Source organism: Micropterus dolomieu, linkage group LG22 (assembly GCF_021292245.1).
Source record: "Micropterus dolomieu isolate WLL.071019.BEF.003 ecotype Adirondacks linkage group LG22, ASM2129224v1, whole genome shotgun sequence".
Lineage (NCBI taxonomy): Eukaryota > Metazoa > Chordata > Actinopteri > Centrarchiformes > Centrarchidae > Micropterus > Micropterus dolomieu.
The window spans coordinates 31861887-31885503 of NC_060171.1; the positions used below are offsets into that span (position 1 = coordinate 31861887).

At 40.0% G+C, this 23617-nt stretch overlaps 1 protein-coding gene across 4 annotated transcripts in view; it reads left to right on the forward strand.

Annotated features, from left to right (window-relative positions):
* ndrg4 (NDRG family member 4) overlaps positions 1-23617 on the forward strand; it is a 60630-nt gene that overhangs the window by 31281 nt on the left and 5732 nt on the right. For 2 of the 4 annotated variants that reach the window (XM_046036322.1, XM_046036319.1), the window contains 14 exons: positions 3277-3315; positions 13630-13735; positions 16997-17117; positions 17336-17398; positions 17943-18003; positions 18132-18218; positions 18316-18372; positions 18547-18650; positions 18771-18827; positions 19187-19238; positions 21540-21587; positions 22656-22691; positions 22813-22864; positions 23070-23108. In XM_046036322.1, coding sequence (XP_045892278.1) covers positions 3277-3315; positions 13630-13735; positions 16997-17117; positions 17336-17398; positions 17943-18003; positions 18132-18218; positions 18316-18372; positions 18547-18650; positions 18771-18827; positions 19187-19238; positions 21540-21587; positions 22656-22691; positions 22813-22864; positions 23070-23108 — 922 coding nt within the window. Of the gene's footprint in view, positions 1-49; positions 207-3276; positions 3316-13629; positions 13736-16996; positions 17118-17335; positions 17399-17942; positions 18004-18131; positions 18219-18315; positions 18373-18546; positions 18651-18770; positions 18828-19186; positions 19239-21539; positions 21588-22655; positions 22692-22812; positions 22865-23069; positions 23109-23617 lie in introns of those variants that run through there. The other 2 variants (XM_046036321.1, XM_046036320.1) reach the window with 2 other exon arrangements.

A 23617-nucleotide genomic window follows, 5' to 3' on the forward strand; every position in this document is an offset into this window, starting at 1 on the left:
ACATTGTTGTGTTTACTGTATGTTGCTGCTCTGTCTTCCCAACACAGCAGGATAAAGGAGAGGAGGCATCGGGGGGGTTACCATGCCCCGCCAGCCCCGAGCCCCTTAACCCCCCTCCTCCTCCCAGCCGCCCCACTCACCGCTGGCATGTCATCGCACGGCACTGGCTCCGCCAGACCCGCCGTCGGACCAGCGGGGTCCTCCGGGTAACTACCAGAACCACCAGAACAAGCAGAAACATCTGACTGGCAGTAGCTACACTGAATCAAACAGGGAACACAGATGTGTGCAGCTGAGCAGAAAACTGGAGCACCAGACCAGAAATGTCATGATACAGAACTAAATCAAGAAGAAACAGTTTATAAAACCACATTGTTGTACAGAGGACTTGCACAGCATTTTTATGTAGTTATATCCACAATGACCGATGGTAACCCCTAGTAACAGTGGTGCTGCACAGTGGTAAAGCAGTAAAAATGCTGGAATAACGTGCTATTACTGTTTAAATATAACCGTGACCTGCTGTAATATAAAAAATACTCACTTACATAAATGTACAGAAGTATTATCAGTAAAGTGGACTTCAAGTATTAAAAGTAAAGTACTCCTCGCGCAGCAGAATGATATTCTTGTAATTGATTATTATTACTGACACATTAGCAAGTAAGCAACATTTAAATGTTTTGGCTGGTCACAGTACTGTTGGGTCAATGCACATTTTGTTGTAAAATTGCATAGTAACTATGTTTGTTAAACAAATGTAGTGGAGTAAAAAAATAACTCCTTGAAATGTTGAGATTCTTTCACAAAGCCTAAAATCTGGGCCAAAATCGACTCTGACAAAACTAGTCACACACACATAAACAAATGCAATGCAACTAGGTCCAACAAATCTTCACAGCATCTCTGCAGCATTATATAATACTCAACCAGAACAATCACCCAGGCAGGATTGTTCCTGAGGACTCTCACCATCTTTAACCATTAATTTCTATTAGTTTCAATGTAGAATTGTTAGAATAGAATATGTTTTTCTAAAATTATATAAAGCCAAACAGTTGCCCTAGATGTCACCACCAACTGAACACCCTACAGGTCCACGGAGCTCTACCTTCTCACTAAGCTTAGCTGCTGCACATCCTCTACATGTAGTATGACGGGGTGGGAGTTATAAGAAAGAGAAGACTGCCACCTGCTGGTCCGACCACCATACTGTCATCCTTTTGCATGAAATTCACAGGGACTGAAGTTGCCCTTTCAGTCACTCATTTCTGTTGGGATGAGAAATCATCATCATCTTGTGGGGCAGCTTCAGGTCCTGTTGCTTTTTGTGATATCTTTCTCTCTCTTCAGGTGTGTTGTAGGACTCTGTTCACTCAGTAGAGTGCCACTCCTGTCCTTTCTTTTCCAGTATTCACTGCTAATAACTTAAACCTTTCTTTACTCTTTCCCCCCCACCATAATCCACATCTATTCATTTTGACTTTGTACATGTACAGTATCCATCTAAAATCCTGTCATTTTTTCTTTCAGAAATATCTTCAGAAAATCCCACATGAACTCACAAATGTTATGTGTGTATGTTTAACAATGAAGCAGTGTGAAAGCCATCTGTCAAACTGTTCTGACTGGTGTCTCACCTCATGTGCATGTCCTTCATTTTTTCTGTTGTGTCCAGATTTTCAGATGTTCCCTCTCTGCCCTACGCTTTACAAGGGCAGCACAGAATTAACAGACTCTTAAATGACATGTGCTGAAATAACACAGGTTAGGATCAGTAAACCTTAACTGTTGTGTTGAAAAATGACAAATACAAATTAGTTAAATGTTTCTCTAAACAGTGTGCATTTGGTTATGAATGAAAAACCTGTTTTATGTCAATACATCTCTGCTTCAATGAAGAGTCGAGACCAGATTCCTCAAAAAAATGAGCACTGCGAGATAAAACATGTTTTCTTTAAGACTTGTATTCAGTAATATATTCCTTAACATGTATTTAAATACTGGAAAGCTTTGACTGGCGCTGGCACAGCTGTCACTTCGACTGAAGCCGGCTTGTCATCAATCAGTATCTCTGAATTTTTAAATCTATTTTGGCAGTCAAGGAGACAGACTGGCTTGCAGGGATTCTGACTCCCGTCGGCGCTGTGGCCAGATGATAAAAATGTTATTTTTATGCCTGATCGTATGCCCTAGCTCATCTTTGTTTACAGACCTAGATGACTGTTGAGGTGACTTGTTGTCGGGGGGAATCTGGTTGCTGTGCTCTCTCTCATCCTGTATTTTAAAGACTCCATCTTCCCTCACTTTTTCTGCTGATTTGTTCCCAGTCTCCCACATGCACTTAAGCAAATTATCTTCACTGTCTCTATAGAATGAGGTACACTGAAGTAACAGGAGCATTTGGCACTAACCACAGACTTTCTGATGCATTAATATGCTAAATATTCACATAGTTGAAAACCCCTGAATGGTTTTAAAGGGGCACTCCAATCTACCCCATCAGTTTACTTGTCATGGGGAGTGCTGCTCAGCCTTTGAAAACTGTCAAAGACTGTCTGTTCTGGAGGGAGAAGTCTGACAAAGTAACGCTGATGATTTCATAATGATGTCAGCCCAGGCTTGGAGACCAAAAAACATACAACACAAAGCCTGCATTACAAACTGGCAGAGCGAAAGTTTTAAAGACACTGGTGTTTTCAAAGGTATGATGGAAGCCACTATCTTGTTGCATAATGAGAAATGTGTGTTTGGAGCTTGAGCTATTGTAGGGACTAAAAGTCAGACTAGCTCGACCTCTGTTGTATCATTTTTGATCATGTCTCCATGAGTGCCCCAAACTCATGCAGTGCACTACTAAATTGCTGGAGTACTTCTTTAAATAAGTTCAAATATAGGACACAGCACACAATCTACAGAAGATTATTAAGGCCACATGTGAAAAATGTATTGATTTATTTTATTTGTTAGTCAAAGTCAAAATTCTGACTTTAAACTCAGAAGGCATACACACAACATACATTTGTGTGTATGTTCAGAGACCGTTGATATACTGTACTGCTAAGGTGCTTCTGGGAAACTGCTTCTCTGTGTCTGTGGTTTGGACCTACAGAGTACAGCTTTTGCTGCTCTTCTGCAAGTCTAGCAGCCTTCAGCTCCAACAGTGGATCCACCCTTTAATATGTGAGGCATATGTGTGTGATAGCTCAGACCACTGAACCCCTTCTTATTTTAATTTCTTTTCTTTCTGTCTTCTCTGCTTGTCTGTCTCTGCAGGAAAGCTGCGAACAGTTGATGCCGGTAGGAGATTGGAAGGTATGAGCCACTGCTGCTGTTATGTTGAGATTCAGCCTGTCTCGCGCTCTCTCTCTCTCCTCTCTGTCACCTTTCTTATCAGCGCGTCTCGTCTTTTGTGTTCTCACCGTCTATCTTCCTTTATCTTTCTTTGTTTGTCTGTCATGTCTTCATACTTGCTCACTTGGGTAAACAGTGATGCCTGGCTGAGTCAACAGAGAAAAAAAAGAGGAAGATGGGAGAGAGATATCTGTAATTTCACAGGGCTAAATATAACATAGATGATAATAACTACCTTCAGATGGAAGTGATATCTTAGTGATATCCAGAAAAAAAAGACAGTGGCAGGGATTGCGGAGTCATTAGTGCAGAAAGTAGATCCTGGGTTTTGAGGCCCTTCTGTGCAGAGTTTGCATGTTGTCCTTGTGCCTGCATCCAACTCTAGCATGTCCATAGGTGTGATTGTGAGTTTGAATTTCTGTATTTCTGTGTCAGCCTTATTATACACTGGTGACCTGTCCAGGGCGTACTTGCCTATTACCTAATAATTGCTGGGTTACGATTCAGCCTCCAGGGACCCAGCACAGGATACGGCAAGATAATGAACAGATGGATGGAAAATTACTGTGGGTCTGATTAATAGTAACGACTCAGTGAACTTGGCTGAGATTAACAGCTTTTGAAGTTCATTTGTACTGTTTTGGGACAAAGTTCTCCCACACGAGTTTCAAGGTGTGCCACATTTCTGCTTTAAAATCCAAAATTACTTCTGTCTGAAAACAAAAAGCACCATTAATATAAACTGGGCAGGTCAGGCTAATATCTTTCACACTGTACTGTACATGCTGTACTTCAACTCAAATTTCAGTTACTCTTAAAGCTTCCATGAGCCTGTGAGCATTAAATATGCCATTAGCAGTAATCCTAATATTGGATAACTTCTGGTTTTGCATGTGAAAGGGTTGCTGCTAGTAGCTTAGTAGTAGGTGCTAGCTACTGTAAGCTAGGAGGTGATTAGCTTAGCTTAATGTAGCATAAAGACCGGAAGCACGGGCAAACTGATAATTTGGTTCATTGACAAAAGTTTTAAAATGCATAAATCTTCTCACACCTCTACAGCTCACTAACTAACATATTTATTTTGCTTGTTTAATCTAGGTGAGATGTAAAATGATCCATTGTGGTTTTACAGGTTCGTAACTACTTCTTGAAGAGAACATCAGCTGAGTGCGTTTACTTCCTATTTACTATATATATTATACACACTAAATAATTTGGTAACACTATAACGTACACAAATTTATGTAATTAAGTAATCTTTACCTGATGATTCATTAATATAGTATCTCCCAGTGAGTAGTATATCTTCATTATCTGCTATAGTTCTGAGTTATTCACTAACTACTAACAACAATTCATTAAACCAGGTCGTTTCTGATTCATTCCTCACTTGTTCCTTAGTAACTACTCTCAATTTTGTGTACAGTGTTGTAAAGTGTTACCAATAATTCAATATTATGCAGTGTTTGTGCAGTCAGAACTGTGACTGAGGAATGCGAATATGTGAACATAAACACATCATTCCAGAGTCTTACAACCTTTGTTGTCTAAACACATCAGCTGCTATTATGTGCCTCCATTACATTAATGAGGAGTATAACTGAACAATTAATTGCAGTAATTAACAGATATTAAATCCATATCCATACTTGTCTTCATATAGCCATGGGTGGTATTAAAATGAACACATTCAAATTCAAATGTTATAACTGTTTTAAGAAACTAAAATTATCAATAATATTCCAGTAGAGGCTATTAAACCATAAACTGCTTATAAAACTTCATTTTCATTTAATATACAATACACAAGGGTGTCACTTTGTGTTGAAAAGTGTTGGGGGACATAGGGGTTCAGATGAGGGCTGTGACTCCACTTTGAGAACCACTGATAAAAGAGATCCAACAAACCTAGCATCAGCTTCTTGAAAGTACAACATTTCACATTTAGACTACATTATATCTTAAAAAGAGTGGGGGGAAACTCACAGGTGTCACTGTGTGTGTGTGTGTGTGTGTGTGTGTGTGTGTGTGTGTGTGTTTGGGGGGAGGGTGGGTTACTTAGCTGGAAAGATATCATGATACACCATATTAGATTCACGATAACAAGATGAAAAAGTCCTTAAACAGTCTTTTAAAGATATCCTCATTGCCAAGATATATCAGCGTGGGGTCTGGGGGAAGTCTCCCAGGAAATTTTGATCTTTAAACACTTCATTTCCTGCATTCTTCATATTTATGTAAAAGGAAACTTCAAACCCTCAACATTTAGGTAGCACATGACATTTCAAAATATCTAAATCTAATCTGAAGAATATAAGTCAGTGCAGCTCTCAGGCATTCTGTGGTGCTTTCAGATCTGTTTCTCCTGTAGATCATCCTGTAGATTCTCATGTGATATCATCCCTGCTGAGGCAACACATATGTAGGCATGATTCAGTCTTTTCTCCTCTTTTGTCATGTTCACAGGAAAAACTTGGCCAAAAAGAAACTGTGTTAAGAAGTCGTTAAACTACTGATACTGCTGCACGTTTCTGGGTCATTTTATAATCAGTAGCTTGCTTTTTTTGGACAATGCACATATGTTTCTTTTTCTATTTTAATTGCATTGCATGGTTTCTTAATGTGTAAATAATCCTTTCTAATGGTTATGTTATATAACTGCTAATTATTGTTATTTAACAAATTATGCTTTAGTGGTGGGAACAAAATCAGCCAATTCAAAAAGTGTAGATGACACCTATGACAATCCATAACACCGATGGCGTAGGTTTCGTTTCAATATTGGTGGGGACACGTAGCAGGGGGTCTGGTGGTCCTACCCCAGGACATTTCACTTCATTTCCTGTATTCTGGTGAATGTTTTTGCACCAAATTGTGCCTTACCTGCACCAGTTTATGGTGAAAATGTCTGCATTTCTGTAAAGGAAAACATAGACTGTATAAAAGAAGTGGACGTAGCCACTGTGATGTCACCCACTGGTTTACGGACAACTGTTTTGAAGGCTCAAGTTTGGCATTTTGGCATTAGTCAGTTTTAAAAAATGCTTTTGCGGCTTTATACTGCCACCTTTTTTTTGGGGGGGGGGGCACAAATGACATGTCCCCTGCGGCCCGCACCAAAATCTTCGCCTATGTATAACACAACCATTGTGCTATTTTTTATGGTGGAGGGACATTCAACAAGACAGCTCCATTTATTATGGATGGGGAGTCATTGGATTTAGGCATAATTTCCTATGATATGCTTATGTTTCATTCATTTTAAAAAAGTACTTTGAAGTTCTATTTAATAAATCTGGGGTGGCGGTGGCAAACCTGGGTCTCTCACACATGCCTTTGATGTGAGAGTCCCGGATTCAATTCCCATTGCGACACATCTACCAATGTGACCCTGAGCAAGACACTTAACCCCTATTTCCTCCAGAGGCATGTGACCTCTGATATATTTAGTAATTGTAAGCTGCTTTTGATAAAAGCATCAGCTAAATGAGTAAATGTAAATCTTAAACAAACAAATACATCTTCATAATTGAAAAGATGTTTTCCTCGCAGCTTTTACTGATGTTACTCTTAAGTTTAACAAACAACCTGTGAACTCCCTTGGACAAAAGGGTGAACTATGTGCTACCACATGTGCAGTTCCCTTAAATAACCTAAGTTCACTTTAATCTTGCAATCTTCTGCTAGACAAGATCATTTCGCTGTCACATAACGTAAAAACTACATGACTGAAATCACCAGTCTAAGGTTTCTAAGTGACATAGAAGGTGACATTCAACCCCTGCTTTGTACAGATGCAGATATGTTAGCTTGCGCTACACTGGTATGGACTGAGGTTTCTGTTAGCGTGGGCTAAACAAATATCTGTTAGCTGGGCTGGGTTGTCTACAGAGTGATTATTGTAAGTTCCAAAGTATGCAATGACTCAGGATATTGCCTCATTCAAAGACAGCTTACCTAGACTAAAGGTCTGTTCCCTTCAGAAAAGAGAATAAGATTTTGATTATCTGTTAATAACTTTAGCTAAACACACATGGATGTCTTCAAAAAGGTATTGATTCCTTCAAGAATAATTTTTTAAATTAAGACTGAGGCAGAATGATTTATCTCACAAGCAGCCAGCAAGCAAAAACAACACTGCTCTTCAAATGCAGAGTTACTTTTTTGAGACATGTCAGGTTTAAGTGTGAAAGAGAGGTGTTGTCTCATCACTCCTGTCTTACACTCAGCACACTTCTGACTAAAATAAACCAGTAGAGCTGTGACATGTGTGAAGCTTGTCTCCTTCAAAAAGGAAGGACTTCTCATACTGATGGTATATTAACTTTGCAATGTAGATAGAATTTATGAGTCTGAGTCACCAGTACAGACTGTATATAATACAGGTGTTGGGGAGTAGCCTACTATATGAAATATAAGTTGTATAAAGCAGTTGTGGCATGAGGTGTTTTCACAACAAGAATGTTCAGTGACATGGGTAGATGTAGAAAATTCCACATCAAATCAGCTTTAAAACTTCATTTCAATCTCATGTCTATATTGGCTCATATACTATAAGACTGAGTGAGTGATATAAGACACTGGTTCCCAAACTTTTTCACTGACACATATTAGACCACGGACCCCCATTTGATAAGATTTCTGATTGCATATTTGCTTTTAGATGTTGTATTACAGAAAGTGTATGAAACCTATGACCAACATAGTCATACATACTGACTTATGTCCACTTATGGATGGAATTATAGTGAAAATAAACTATTCCCCTTTTTGCTGGGGACCCCCAGAAACCCTCTCAAGGATCCCTGTGATTCCCCGGACCCCACTTTAAGAACCACTGATAAAAGAGATCCAACAAACCTAGCATCAGCTTCTTGAAAGTACAACATTTCACATTTAGGCTACATTATATCTTAAAAAGAGTGGGGGGAAACTCACAGGTGTCACTGTAACTGTGTGTGTGTGTGTGTGTGCTTGGGGGAGGACGGGTTACTTGTTATGGCACTGCATATGTAATAGTTAACAAGATAGGAAATGGCCACATTGCTGGAGAAAGCACTAACATACACAGCTGCCTACATGGAGAAAGAAAGAGAAAACACCCCGTTGACATAATTGTGATATAAATGCTTAAAATTAAATCCTGATATGTAATTGAATAAAACTGACAATGTCAGCTGTTGCTGTCCACAACTCCCTCCTGCCCATCAATGTTCGTCAAACGCTTGCTGGTAGAGATTGTATGTTTAAAGTTGACAGTGATGCAGAGTCAGCAGGGAGAGAGATAATCTCCTCTGTGGAGGAAAGGGGGGACAAAGTCAGTGAGTGAGAGGGAGGGAAAGCAAAGAGTGGCGTTTCAAGTTGAGTCAGCACGCTGAGTGTTCTGTCAACAGGAAAGTGGGGATAGAGGGAGAGAAAAGGGTGGGAGAGATGGGGCTGAAGAGGTATGACAAAGAGCCGGGGTACTGAATGACCCCAGAGGGGAAAGAGAGGTTAGATTCTGGTGTGTGTGCATGTGTGTGTGTGTGTGTGTGTGTGTGTGTGTGTGTGTGTGTACTGCAGTCAGCATGATAGTGACTGCGACACTATTACAGTCATGTGAATATGCATGAACGCTTCTCAGCCATCCGCAAACATCATATTGTATTCAACTGCAGGTATACTTATGAATGAAAGGTTCTTTTTAGGAAGCAAAATTATCAATAGTGTACAATGCCTTTTGTTTTACTCCATGGACATTTTGACCAGGGTTGAGAGTTTGACAGTATTTGTCTACTCAGTGGCAAAGAAGGCAATTCTCCTTGACAACTATCTCTTAATGTATTTTTTTTAACTCTTAACTTTAAAAATAATGTTCATGATTACAATAATATAATAATAAAAGTACTCTTAAAGAGAAATATGTTAGGAAATGTAAAGTAAGAAAACCAGTTTCTAGTTCTGTCTCCTGGTGTTAATTGTTCATTCATCTCTTTTTATATGTACAAAGTAAAAAGTTGCTTTATTCTGTCTTAAACATTACATTTTTGATGAATCATCTTGAACTCAGGGGCGTATAAATGCATCCAGTCAAATGTGATAAATACACATTTGACATTTAACTTGTGGGCTGTGGTAGCTAGCAGAGCAGGAGGAGGTGTGTGTTTGGATGTCAGTTGGCAACCACGTTGTTTACATTTACAAAACGGTATGATTATGCTCTATTTCAAACACTTCTCCCTCGCCCTCTTCTTCCTGATCTAACAACGCAAGTGAAGGAGGTGTGAGTGGAGACTGCAACTCCAAAACTGACCGCACCGCACTGATGCCACACCACGCTGGATTCATTAACGCCCAGCAATGAACAATCTAATAAAATAAAGGACTCGATTTAAATCCCTCTAACTAAATCCTGCCCACATACTCTGTTCATGCTGAAAGATGTCACCCTACTGAAGCTAAGGAGGCTTGCTCCTCACTTTCACATTGAGGTTGGAAACCTCTTTGGCAAGGGGGACCTGCAGAAAGAGTTGCAGATTAAACAAAAGAAAATCACAAGACAGATACCAAAAGCATTTAATAATAAGAAGAGGGTTAATATAGGCACAATAAAATGCCATATCTTCCATGTTTTTGTGTCTCTGTGACTAATTGGGCCCACATTTTTTGAAATTGGTCAATCCATGTCAGAGTTCACCATAGATCATGGTGATTCCATTGAAATGGATGGATTTACCACAATATTGTGCTGTGTTTAAAGCAGGTGTGGCTGGGCCATGAGGAGGCTAAAACAAGTCATCCCTTATAGTTCTGGTTAGAAGCCTTCCTGAACAGTCTGAAGCTACTAAACAGATTTCAACTGATTCTCATGTGATTCCTGTTTACTGCTGCACAACATGCTATGTCCAGGTAAAAGGGCAGACTTACTCCCCTAATATTAGTCATGAAAAGATTCACTCTCATTACAGTTAATTCATGAACAGCAGTTGTTTTGTTTAATGCTAAAAGGCTGGAACAAAACAAGGCCACTGAGGAAAAGACAGAGAAGCAGAAACAGATCAAAACTAGAGCTGTGGTGCTGATGAGAGAGTGAGTACCTTCAGAATAAAGACTGGCAAGGCATCTGACCAATCGCATGAAGGGGAGGCAGCACTCTGAGCAAATCATCTCCAGCCTGCCCCACACCGTGTCTCGGGTGCCTATAGAGTGTGAGGAGAAGGGGAGGGGAGGAGGAGGGCTGCTGCAGCTCCGAGCTTATTAAGAGTCTGGGTGGGAGTACTGCTGAGCAGACAAAGACACTGCAGCAGCCTGCAGCATCTACCGTCCAACTCTCCATTCTATAGTGCGTGCTCACCAGAACCTAGCACCTTAAAAGAGACAGGCCTGGCTGCTGGTCTGCCTGCCTGCACCCTCCTCTTCTTCATCAGCTGAGAGAACAGTTTCTGTGCAGCCATGCCTGAGTGCTGGGACGGGGTGAGTAGCAGGGAGGAGTGAGTTATGGAAGGATGTACACTGGACCTGAGTGTGCGTGTGTGTGCGTGTGTGTGTGTGTGTGTGTGTGTGTGTGTTTTAATCATGCGTGTGACTCACTCTGTTTGGACCTGGGGACAGCTATGTCAAAATTAAATTTTTGGAATTTTGAAAATTGTCTGATGACGATTTCTGAGCTGCTTGTGTTTGCCTCTAAATGTTAAATGTCTTTGCATAAAAAGTATTTTATATTATTATGAACCAGTTTTGCTGGCAGTCAGCAAAATGTAGATGTGTTACAGTGACAAGACAATGTCTTTATATTCTGTATTCAGAAGGAGAAAATGCAGCGTTAGTTTCAGATGATGGGTCATTCTTTGACTCTGGCCCACTGACACACTTAAGCTCGCCACCACAGATGCTGTGTAATGCACCAATGCGTAGATAGAGACATGAGTGTGTGTATGTGTGTGTGTGCATGGGTGTTGGAGGACGTGTTAACTCTTTTGCAGTATCATCCACTTTGGCAACCTTGAAACGGAATGATGAAAGATGTGTGTGAGGAAAGGAAGAGAGGGCTCTTGTTCAGGCCAGAGGTCAAAGAAACAAATCCTTCCCATCATGTTGCTGTGGAGCATGAAAAAAGCAGTGTCTTATTTTGAAAGCTGGATGTCCACATCCACTTTGAGACACCGTAAATTCCTGTCTGTGTTTTTGAAGGTCATCTGGAGCCCACGCGTTTGTGAGACGTCTTCTCGTATTGATCAGAGTCACTGAAAACAGACTGAACAAAACCCCTGATGCAGTAACTGCCTCAAATTAGATTGCTGATTGCAGATAACACTGATGTTGACGCTGAAAAAACAGAGATAATCTGGCTGGATTAACTCATGACTGCTGGCTGCAAGACAATCTGCTTTGGAGGGGGGGTGGGGGTGTGGGGCACTTTGCTGCAGCTATAAGTGCTGTTTGTTTCTGTACTGTGAGTCATTTGGGAGTTATTTAAATCACTCAGTAGTGAATACGTATTGTGTTACAAATAGCCCACGGCTGTTGAGAGATGCTGCAGATTGACAACAGCAGGTTAGCAGAGGATTTGAAGCTGTTTCTCTGTGTCTGAGTAGTTTAAGGTACGAAAACATGCTGAGGGGAGGACAGTAATGATGCGGTGTTTGTGTGTATTCGATCTCTGTTTGTTTAGTTTGAATTTGAATATACAGGCAGGCGTGTGTGTGTGTGTGTGTGTGTGTGTGTGTGTGTGTGTGTGTTTGTGTGTCTTTTTTGCGCAGCTCATGGTAACACATATCTCCTACCTCCATTTTGAGTTTGTCTGGCTCTGACCAGCGGATGCTGACAAAATGTGGGTCATGACAGGAGAGGTTTGGATACACAAGAAGCCAAGGGTTTTGAGCCTGTTTGGGCCATTAGAGATCTCTAGTGTCATTTTACGTCAAATAATTTTAAAATGATTTAAAAACAGAATACTTCAAACACTTCAACCAGCACACTGCCATCATGTTTTTCACTATTAAAAGCCAGATCCTTAACAGATCATTAAACTGGTACATTCTCAAGTAGGATACCAAAGGTAAAACATGCTGAATTTGGAGTCCAAATGTTTCGGACAGTCCCAGAATGTGTTTACCCTGACAAGCTACAAGTCCCCCAATGGGTGAGATCAATCATCATATTTTAGAAGAGGAAAACTTAATTTTGGTCTTCATATAAATTACCTCCCATGTTTGGCTTTTTGGGTTTAGTGTAAGTCCAGTTTCAAATCTTTCTTCCTGAATTTCATCTTACATTTTAATTTTTTAATATGCAAACTGCTCAGGGCATTCATGGTGTAGGAGTTTTTAAATCTTAGATTTAATATGGAGTTTTCTGATATTTTCTGGTGATCATGTTCTTTTAGTCTTTGTGTGTCTCTATCTTGTGTGTGTTTCTGAATATAATGTCTTAATTGTAAAAAAAAAAGATAAAAGTCACAGGTGGGAAAATATATTTCTATTTTTTAGCCCCTTATTTACCCATTTTTAAAACCCAGATCCATATTAGAAGGCACAAATTCAAGTTTGGTGAATATTTTTATTGGCTCTGGATGCAGGCATTGTATTCAGATATTTTTCTCCAGTCTACCTTAGTCAAAATAAATGGAATGACTCCAGATGTAGCTTCAGCCAGGAATTATACTTAATTCCTACCCACAAGGAGTTTGTATCTTTCTTATCCACTGTATGTTCCCTGCACAGTAATAGTTCATTAGATCATTACACACATTCAAACTTCCCTTATCTTTTGTACATAGATGTTTTTAATCCTTTAAGCCATTTCAGCCATAGAAATTTTGGATTTTATGTTTTTTAATACATTTTACTACTCAGTCATTGCAAAGTGTGACATGTTAACTCAATCCATGCCCAACAATTTTCTGTCAGGATTCCCTGTGGTGGTAGCTCACTCTAATTACTGACTTTGTTGCTCTGTAAATGAGCCCCTGCACCTCCGTCATACTGCTGTGAAAGCTGTAATGCTGAACATCAATAAAGAACAATCCTACATGGATTGGCTGTTAATGGTAAAGGAGCATTTCACTGAAGTTCAATGAATGGCAGGTTAAGTAATGACTCTGTTACAAAGCACAGACGTGTTGATCTGTGTCTCACACGTGATGTGAAACACTTGAGATTATGCATCAAGAAGGTGTTTTTCGTTTCACATTTTCCTTACATCTGTTTACCCAGGGAGGATTCAGGTGCAAATGTTCTTCCAAAAACAGATGTCTTTGTGTGAACCACCAGGTGAGTGTGTTTGTGTGTTTCGCAGGAACATGATATTGAGACTCCTTATGGGATGCTGCACGTGGTGATCCGTGGGGCACCCAAAGGAAACAAGCCGGCTATCCTCACCTACCACGATGTGGGACTGAACCGTGAGTATCCATGAAAGATGTGTGGATGGGTGGCTTGACAGATGTTCCAGGATTTTCAGTTAGGTGTTTTTGCACTTTTCAGAGGTGATAATTGGCCTCGATGGCACATTATTCCCTCCTGCCTGCACACACACACACACACACACACACACACACACACACACACACACACACACACACGCGCACACACACACACACACACACACACGCGCGGGCTCCAATTTGTTATCATCTCAAGCTCTTTACTGAAGTCTGAACGCGAGTGTTGACTGTCGCGATGTTCATTTCATTCTACAAAGTCACAGCTTGCCCTCTATGTCAACATTTAATACAGGCTGAGTGGTCATTGATTTAATAGCAGGAGGGGTAATTACATAAACCTGTGTATAGGAGAGGGAGGATAGATGTGAAGAGAGAAGCAGAGGAGATCAAAGTGAATAAAGACAATGAGGCTCTGAGGTGGGGTTTGTCATAAAGTGGGATGACTGGCAAAAAAAATAAAAAGAAAGAAGAGATGAGGAGGCAAATGAAAGAGTGAGTGTGAGAGGCATCGATGAAATTTAGGTCAGAAAAACATCCCTATCCTGTGGAGAGAGGCGGGGGAGGGGGGTGGGGTGCAGCAGCGCTGCTTTGATGGGTGGATGGTGGGGATCGGGAGGACAGTGTGTCATGGACTGGAGCTGATCTATTGCACTGCTGACTGTTGGCGTTACTGCAGATATGTGGCTATTGTTGTCTTTCCCACACTGTTTTTATTTTTTATCGGTCCTCTTCCATTTTGTAATTATTATTAAACTGATTGTCTGTCTCATTTAGAAAAAAAAACAATACAATAAACACAAAGCAACTCACTTCAGGAAATAACACAATAAGAAATTAAAAGAACATAGAACAAACAAGAAAGAAATCACATTGCAGTAACACGTTCTGTCGAGTATAATAAACTAAGGAACAAAGTAGATCAGAATATAACTTGCACTTTCTTGCTGCAGCAGAACCACAAGGCTATTAGTATTCACAGCCACTAAATCACTGCACTGAGGTGCACAATCATACAGGATGAAAGGAGTCGGGAGGAGTAGGAGTAGGGAGTTCATTGTTCCTTTTAAAATGACTCGCAATCAGCAGATGGCACAGAAGTCCTCCAGTCCCTCGATTAAAAACGAAAAGCTAGAACAAGTGAACAGGAGGGAGTGGGAAAAAACTGGAAATGAAGAGAAAGAGAGTCGACGTGTGAAAAAGAGAAAATGAAAGGAGGCAGAGTGATTTAGGAGGTAGAAAAGCGACCAAGGAGCAGGATTGTGTTGCTGGAAAGAAATGGGGAGGGATTATAGAAAGAGAGGCTTAAACAGGGAGAGGAAAAGAAAGTTCAGAGGGAGAAAGTGGGTCATGGAGTCAGTAGGAGTGCAGACTGCGAGCACTGACAAATGATTCAGCTCTTACTGGTGAGTAAGTGGGAGAAACTTCTCACCTCTGTCCCCACATAGCATCTGTGTTTCTGTGTACATTAAAAGCTCACAAACTGGGCTAGCGCCGTGGCAAAGATTTAGCGGTCACCTTCCTGCCCTCTCCTACTTTTTGTCTCTAACCCAGTTGTCATACTATTTGGTCCGTTTAATTACCGCCGCTCAGCCAGAGCCCGAGGAGGATGTTGCTGCGTGGTTTCACTGAGTGTGACACACATAGGCTGAAAGTAGGCCAACTGCAGAGCCAGTGGGAGAAGGGCAACTGGAGAGCTGACTTCTTTTATACATAGATTGCATATTTCAGAATGCAGTGTTCTATGTTTTCTTTTCTGGTTCAGGAAATAGAGCTCGCCATTTTGAGAGAAATCCTCAGTGAGTCACTGTCAAAGTAAATCTGTATAGTTTCCTAAGAAAGAAGAGAAAAGAGATTTTTAAAAAAACTTATATTTTACCTGTAATTATACTCCCTCATAATCAATTAAAAAAATGTTAAATGTAAATTATTTTAATGAAAGCACTGTAGCACAGCACATACCATTTTATGACAACAAAAACATTGTTATACAAGCTGCCCTACTCTGTAAATATGTGCCATCAGCTATGTTTGCTAACGGTTCACTTGCTAACGCGTGTGTGTGTGTGTGTGTGTGTGTTCGTGTGTGTGATTTCTAGTGTCTGGCACTCAAGTCAAAGGGGAAAAGATCACAGTGTTTCAAAAGTGACAGAAACAACTTCCAGCATCTCCAAAGCTGTCCCGTTTACATTGATACAATGTTTGATTTTCATTGTACATATAGAAAAGTAAAAGCAAGACATCTCGTTTCTATGAGCAGTTAGCTATTTTTTGACCAACAAGGACAACGCCAGAATGTGCAGGGAGCTGAAAAAAGGTAGCTTGTGTGTCAGAAAAACTGTGAAATTAGTCTTTACAATATCAGAGATTGAACCATTTGGTCAAATAAAAATGTAATCAGTACAGTATATTAAGCAACCAGGTTAGACCACTGTCATAATGCTGTTGCATAAAGCCTTTGGATTGGTATGTGCATTATTTCACTCTCGACAGCGCAAAAGTAGCATTTCCGTCCCAGCTTTGAGTCTTATGCGAAGTTTCTTGAGATATATGTCTTTTAGCAAGGGAGACCAAGCCATAGTGGCAGCATAGACTATTTCAAATAGTTACATAAAAATGGCATGTGAGTGCCTGTTAAAAATTCGGTGTTTCAACATTTGTTTTATTAATAATTTTTAGCCCATCAAAAAAATACAGTTTTGCCAAGTTCAGAACAGTCTCTGGGGACATTGAACGTTACCCATGTTGATGATCTGATCTGATAACTGAAACAGTTCAGAGAAAGCATTTTAGAGGTAGACAGGTAGTTTTCGAAGAAGGAAAACAAGTGTATATCAAACACAGTTGTCTCTTTATTAGGTCCTCTGTCATTACGGATGAAGCACTGAACAAAATCGTTACTCATTCATGAAACAAATACCACATTATAGAGTGATTTATTGTGTAATTCATAGCGTCTGCTCTCTGATAAGCATGAAGGCGTATGACAAATTGGATTTGTTGAAAGGAGTCTTTGCCTTCTCCTTCTGGCACAGGACCAGTTGTACAGATGGCCACCTTCAAGGTCCTCTCTGTGGTGCATATTTAATGTGATCATATTCCTCTGCTCTCATCCGTCCATCCTCTCCTCCTGCTTACCCTGCGCTTTGCTTTCTTCACCCCTATCTTTCTGTCCCCTCACCCCACAATGTCTATCCCCCTATCTTGCTCACTGTCCTACAGACAAGCTGTGCTTCAACACTTTCTTCAATAATGAGGATATGCAGGAGATCACCAAGCACTTTGTGGTTTGCCACGTCGATGCCCCGGGACAGCAGATTGGAGCATCACAGTTGCCACAGGGGTACAAAACCCTCTTACACACAAGAAGAAATACAATACAATTGCACACGCGTTTAAGCAATTGACCAAACACACACTTAGCAATTACCACTAATGAATAGATAATTAAAGCATACATAAATTATTGGAATGTATCATGATTCTAAGTAAAAACAGATGATCTTAATGTGCTGATTGCACACACAGCATGAGAAGCAATGATGGCCTTACTCTCCACAGGTACCAGTACCCCACCATGGACCAGTTGGCCGGGATGCTGCCCACTGTGGTGCAGCACTTTGGGTTGGTGCTCTTTTAAGTTCCACATATTTCACATTGATTCACAGAACTGAATGTCCCTGCTGTCTGCGGGGACATCGTGTCCTCTTCCACAAGCTGGCAAAGACAAGATCTTTTTTGTTGCTGCATCTACATTACGTCTATAATGTCCATATAAAAGAAAACTAGTCAACATTTCTTGTGTAAAGTTGAAGCATTTAACACAGCGTGTCTTCATGGTTAGCCTGCTAGCCAGCCTCTTTAATTCCTGAGCAGTTTCTGTAGATTGCAGAGTAGAAAATAGACTTTTCCTTCCAACAGGATGTAATTTTAGCCTGGACATACAGTACCAGCCACAGCTGAGATATACAACACTTGGCTCTGCACAAGCATGAATTTCAATCTGTGCTGCCAACAATACCATTCTGCATACATTGTATAGTCACACCAGATTGTAACAACACCCAGAAGTCTTGTACCCAATTAGCAGCCACGCATATGAACTATACCGGTGTCTCATTATTTATCTTTAAAACAATCCCTCTCAAGGACCAATGATCTTTTTCAGATTTAAGAGCATCGTTGGAATTGGTGTTGGAGCTGGAGCTTACATTCTGGCTAAGTTAGCTGTAAGTATCATCCTGATTCTCCTACCCTGTACTGCGCCTGTAGTGCTGGGTTCAAGTGTTCTGAGCACGTGCACAACCTCTCAATCCAGGACTTGCCTTACATATGTTTCTGTGTCCTCTGCTCTTAGCTGATCTTCCCTGACATGGTGGAGGGTTTGGTTCTGCTCAACATCGACCCAAACGGCAAAGGCTGGATTGACTGGGCTGCCACCAAGGTACCTGTCTATTACTGTATACTAGTGTTTTGGGTGGGTGCACATGCAAGTACAAATCCACTTTCCCACAATAACACTCTCCCTGTCTTTCCTCCAGCTGTCAGGCCTGACCAGCAATCTGCCAGACACTGTGCTGCCACATCTTTTCAGCCAGGTAAGCTCAGGGTCCCAGAAAGAGGCTATATTAACCCAAATAGATGTTATCTAGTGCCTAATCTTTTGATGAAATTATTTTCACCTTGTCGTCTGAATGTAGCAAATCTTGCTCCACCCTATAGCTTATAGTACTTTGCTAAGGTTCTGACCCAGTTTGTGTTTTTGTCTGCAGGAGGAGCTGATGAGCAACACAGAGCTGGTGCAGAGCTACCGGCAACAGATCAACAACACTGTCAACCAGTTCAACCTGCAGCTTTTCTGGAACATGTACAACAGGTGGAGAGATACATATGTTCTACTCACTACACACACACACACACACACACACACACACACACACACACACACACACAGAAGCACTTTAACTTAATATTCATGATGTCTTGTCTCTTTCAGTCGGAGGGACCTGGAGATGAATCGCAGTGGGACGGTGCTCAACGCCAAGACTCTGAAGTGAGTCTGTTTCATAATACAATTATGTACATAATCCAGTTGATTAATCCAGATGGTCTAATTGAGGTTGATATTTAAACAAAATAATTATATATATATTACCAGAAGGTCAAATATTATGAAAATCAATAATTCTTTTATGTCATTTAAGAAGAAGAAACCAAATATGTGCTGCTTCACTGTTGTGTGAGATTGTATAAACTACACAATTAAAGGATTCTTCAAAATCATAATTATTAGAATCATACTAATACCGAAGATAATCAGGTCCAAAACTCTACATATAACCACAGTTTGCATTCAAGTCAAAATCAAACCTCCTCCAGCTCCGTGTCTAAACATTCTGAACGTTCCTGTAGGTGCCCTGTGATGCTGGTTGTGGGAGACAACGCCCCCGCTGAGGAGGGAGTGGTGAGTCCATCACCTTTCTACCACGAACCGACTTTATCTGAAAACTTCTCTCTTTGTCTCGTCAGCTGTCTTCATTCTTCAGCTCGCTTCTTTCACTTGAGATATCTTCTTCCTTCAAAGCCCTTTTCATGCCATGTTCAGTGTTTTGTACTTGGCATGTACGTCCAGTTAGTTTGTTCTCATTCAGTAAAACAGAAACAGGTCAGCCAGCAGAGACCTGGTTCACTCTCTGTTCAGCCCTGCTGCCCCCCCAGGGACTCTGTGTCTGTTCTCTCTCTAGGTCTGTCCATCTGTGTTCATGTGTGCAGTGCATGTCTGTGATACTATAGGTGTGTGTGTGTGTGTGTGTGTGTGTTCTCTAGAGGCCATATGGTCTTGCTCTGTCTCTGGGGTTTCTCAGTTAGGAGTGGCCCAGATATTTATGCTTCTGCACCAGTTAATCTGCTTCATGTTCTAATTTGAATCAAATGACTCTTCTGTCAGATGGAGGAATGGGAATGAGTATAACAAGGGAGGGTGGCGAGCGATGTTATAAACTTCTTGAAAAGAGAGAAAGATGGAGAGATGAATGCGACAGAGGACTGGAGGGAAGAAGCGTGAGCAAGTGAGAGGCGGAAACAAAGGTTGTTGTCATTGGATGTGACAGATGGAGGTCACATTAATATTTTATATCCACTGATATGAGGAGTTTAGGCTGCTACATTCCTTTATATGGAGAGTAGAGTAACAGAGCAGTGGAATACGTTGAGAGATGCAAACCTTGTAGACTAACATATGCACATGCTGCAACTCAGGTGCAACTGTTTTGTTGCAAATATGCAAATCTTCATGTGTAAGAATAATTAATATCTGAAAGCAGATTTAGCAGATTTATTGATACAACTCCACATTACAAAAACTTTAAAGAAAACACTTTGTGAGAAGAAACACATAAATACATTCTCTTCCTTTGTGTCTTCATGGTAGAGCAGTAAAATATGTACTTTGGCAATCTGTGAAAGGGATTAAAGATTAAACGCAGCAGGAAGCGACAGAGAGCAAAAACATGCTCAGTGTATGACACTGGCTGTGTTGTGTGTGCGTGCTTGTGAGTGGTCATGCGTTGTATTTGTGTGTCACTGTGCACATCTGTCTACTGTGTGTGTGTGTGTGTGTGTGCACACTGCGGCTGCTGGAGTGACTCATCTCTGCAGCACACTGCAGTATCTGGGTCACTCACACACACACAGACTGATTTAGACTCCATACTTACACTACAGTGTAAATACCTGGCCAAAAAGTTGCCAATAATGTCCTGTACAAATGCTGCTAAATACTGTACAAGAAATTACAGTATATTGCAGAATATCTTTTACAAGTTTTTGCTGTATATAAATCACAGCAATTTATTGTTGTTTTTACAATAAAACAACAATAAATTGCAATCAAATATACAACTTTACCTTGTATTCTGTGCATTATAATAGCAATAGCTGTTAAATGTCACAACACAATATGTTGCAGTAGAATTCTGTTTACAGTTAACAGTTTGTTTTTTACCTAATGAACACTGTATTAGATTATCTTTTAAATAAAACTAGAATCTAGCTGCGACAAAACATTTATTAAAATTCAACACAGATTTTTGACTGTGTCAGTTGCTTATACACACAGCCAGATGATCTAATTGCATGTGGGTAACAACCCTTTTATATAAAAATATATATTTATATATTTGCTGACATGTTTAGATTTTATTTATTTGGTGATTAGTCCTAGCTTTTTGTGCTTCTACTGTGCTTAAGTTGGCTACATAGTTAAATAGTTTTTTTTTAAATCCGTTTTAACTGTGTTTATTGTTGATATATGATCAAGAGTCTACACAGGGTATTATATTTCTGAAATTTTACCGGATTCTCTATGCCGTTATTGTGTCTGACTTCCTGCCGGTTCATCTGCTCTGAGCTGCTTGACACGGCTTCCGTCAAAAATACACCAGCTGCGTAATTCTCTCCAGAGCTGAGCAGAGAGACACTTCTGGCGTGATATCTATTATAGGCAGTTAAAAGGAAAAAAGCTGTCAACAACTGTAATTATTTTGGACCCATAATGCATTGCGATTTACAGTTAACCTTTGTAAAATGACAGAACAATAAGTTTCTATATATTTTCACTGTAGAAACTACATCAATTTGTTACAGTGTACATCCACAGTTCCTCCCCCAGTCCTGACCAGATTTAACACTCCAGAAAGTTAAAACATTTTTTTTCACTGCAGCTTTTTTGGCTTATTTAGTTCAACCTGCTGTTTTTGTCCTCAAGGTTGAGTGCAACTCCAAACTGGACCCAACCAACACCACCTTCCTTAAGGTAACTGTAGTCCTCATCTCACCTGCAGCTCCTCCTCATTAGACAAAACAGCACAACTTTAGATTTAGATTTAGATAAACTTTTTACATACACATAATAATCATAATAATCCCAATTTACACAAAATAGGGAGCCAAATGAATGCTTAATCTTGAACATTGCAAACATTTTACACCGTCATGTAAATTGTGTTGTTTAGTGCAGTCATGGGAAACGAAACAACGTTCTTTGCTTTGTTACATGCAATAGATAGTAACACAGTACTGGAAATCTACAAACTAAACTATCAAATTCTAAACAATGTCATAAAAATATACTGTGTATAAAATGTTAGCACACCTATGTACAACCTCTCAAACACTAGCGCATATAATTGATTCACTCCCCTGTAAACAAATGAGTCTGGATCAACTGGAAGCAGCACGTGAGCTTACTGTAGCAGGATCAGTTAGCACTGTAATGTTCTTTTGTTGTTCTTTTTAATTTACACCAAGCCTAAAGGGGGAAAAAAAATCCTATTTTTAATGGATGGACAGCAAAACAATATAATTTAATCAGACAAATCATTTTAGTTTAGTTATTTAATTTTTGTTTTATTGGCATATAGCAAATACACTAGCATAGCAGGAGAGGTCAAGAAGCCACGGTGGACCACCGTCAATTAATGAATAATAACAGTGAAAAATTATACATTGGTTAAAACTAAATAATCATAATAATAATATGAGTTCTGTAATGCATAAGTGACACTTCCATCCAGCACTAGATGAGTGATTGCAGACAACAAGTCTGCAATGTGGCCATTTTACCTTGCAGACAGACTCAAACTGGAGATGTTGTTATTACACTAGCACTAGGAAATTCAAACTTGTATTCTTCAAATATGATTATTTTATTGCTGACTTGTAATACTATGAACTTTACACCAAATATGATGCTATGAAAGAAAGAATAAAACATCATTGCTAGTAGAACAGAGGCAAGCAAAGAAAGAGAGTGTAAATTCTGTTCCTCTGGCTGTGAGCTATTAGCAGTCTGGTTGATTGCTGCTCTCTCCTCTCATGGTAGATGGCTGACTCTGGTGGACTTCCTCAGCTCACACAGGTAACACACAAACACTACTACCTTGCATCATCACCAGGTTGCCATACAATGGAATTAAATTAAAAATCCAGAAATATGGACAAATATATATTTGTTTAAACTCTGATGTGTTGTTTTCCAGCCTGGCAAACTGACTGAAGCCTTCAAGTATTTCCTGCAGGGAATGGGCTACAGTAAGTATCTATAAAAAAAGACTGCAGTTAGTGAGTAAGTGTGATTTTTGTGTCTGTGCCCTAGCAGTAATTTCTTATTAAATATTATTTCAACAGAAGTCTGATTGTAGCAATGTCTCAGTGTGTTGTGATGCCATGTATTTCATGCAGAGGGACATGAGTTGTGTTAATCTTGCCCTCTGTCTCCCTTGCCCCGTTCTCTCAGTTGCTTATGTGAAGGATCGGAGGTTGAGTGGAGGGCCAGGTACTTCCTCCTCCCCAGTTCACCTCTGACCTCTTATTGCTGCCCTGTTTGATGACATTAGTATTTTTAAATTCATTTTAATATCATTTGGTTATGAATACAATGTTTTGGGCTGTTTCGGAATTTTTACTTTTGCTGTCATTTCTAGCTCTTTTTTTTATCCCAAAGACATTAAACCCCATCTTTGTTTAATTAAAAAATAATTTTTCCTCCCATGGAAAATTATACTGCCCTCACTTTCCCTCCCCCCATTCCTTGCCATTGCATCTCCAATACTGCACTTTGCATGGCCTTCAGCTATGAGCAAAGCCTTTTGGACTTAGTTTGTTAAAAATGACCATTTCTTTAAATACTACTAACATTAGAGATTTAGTAGTTTAGGCCTTAAAGGAGAAATGTCCACAGAACTGTAAATATAGTTCCAGTAATCAAATGAGAACTTAAGCTAATTAAAACTACATAAAATGGTCCTCAAGGGTTCTGGGTTTTTCGGGCATTTGGTCATATGA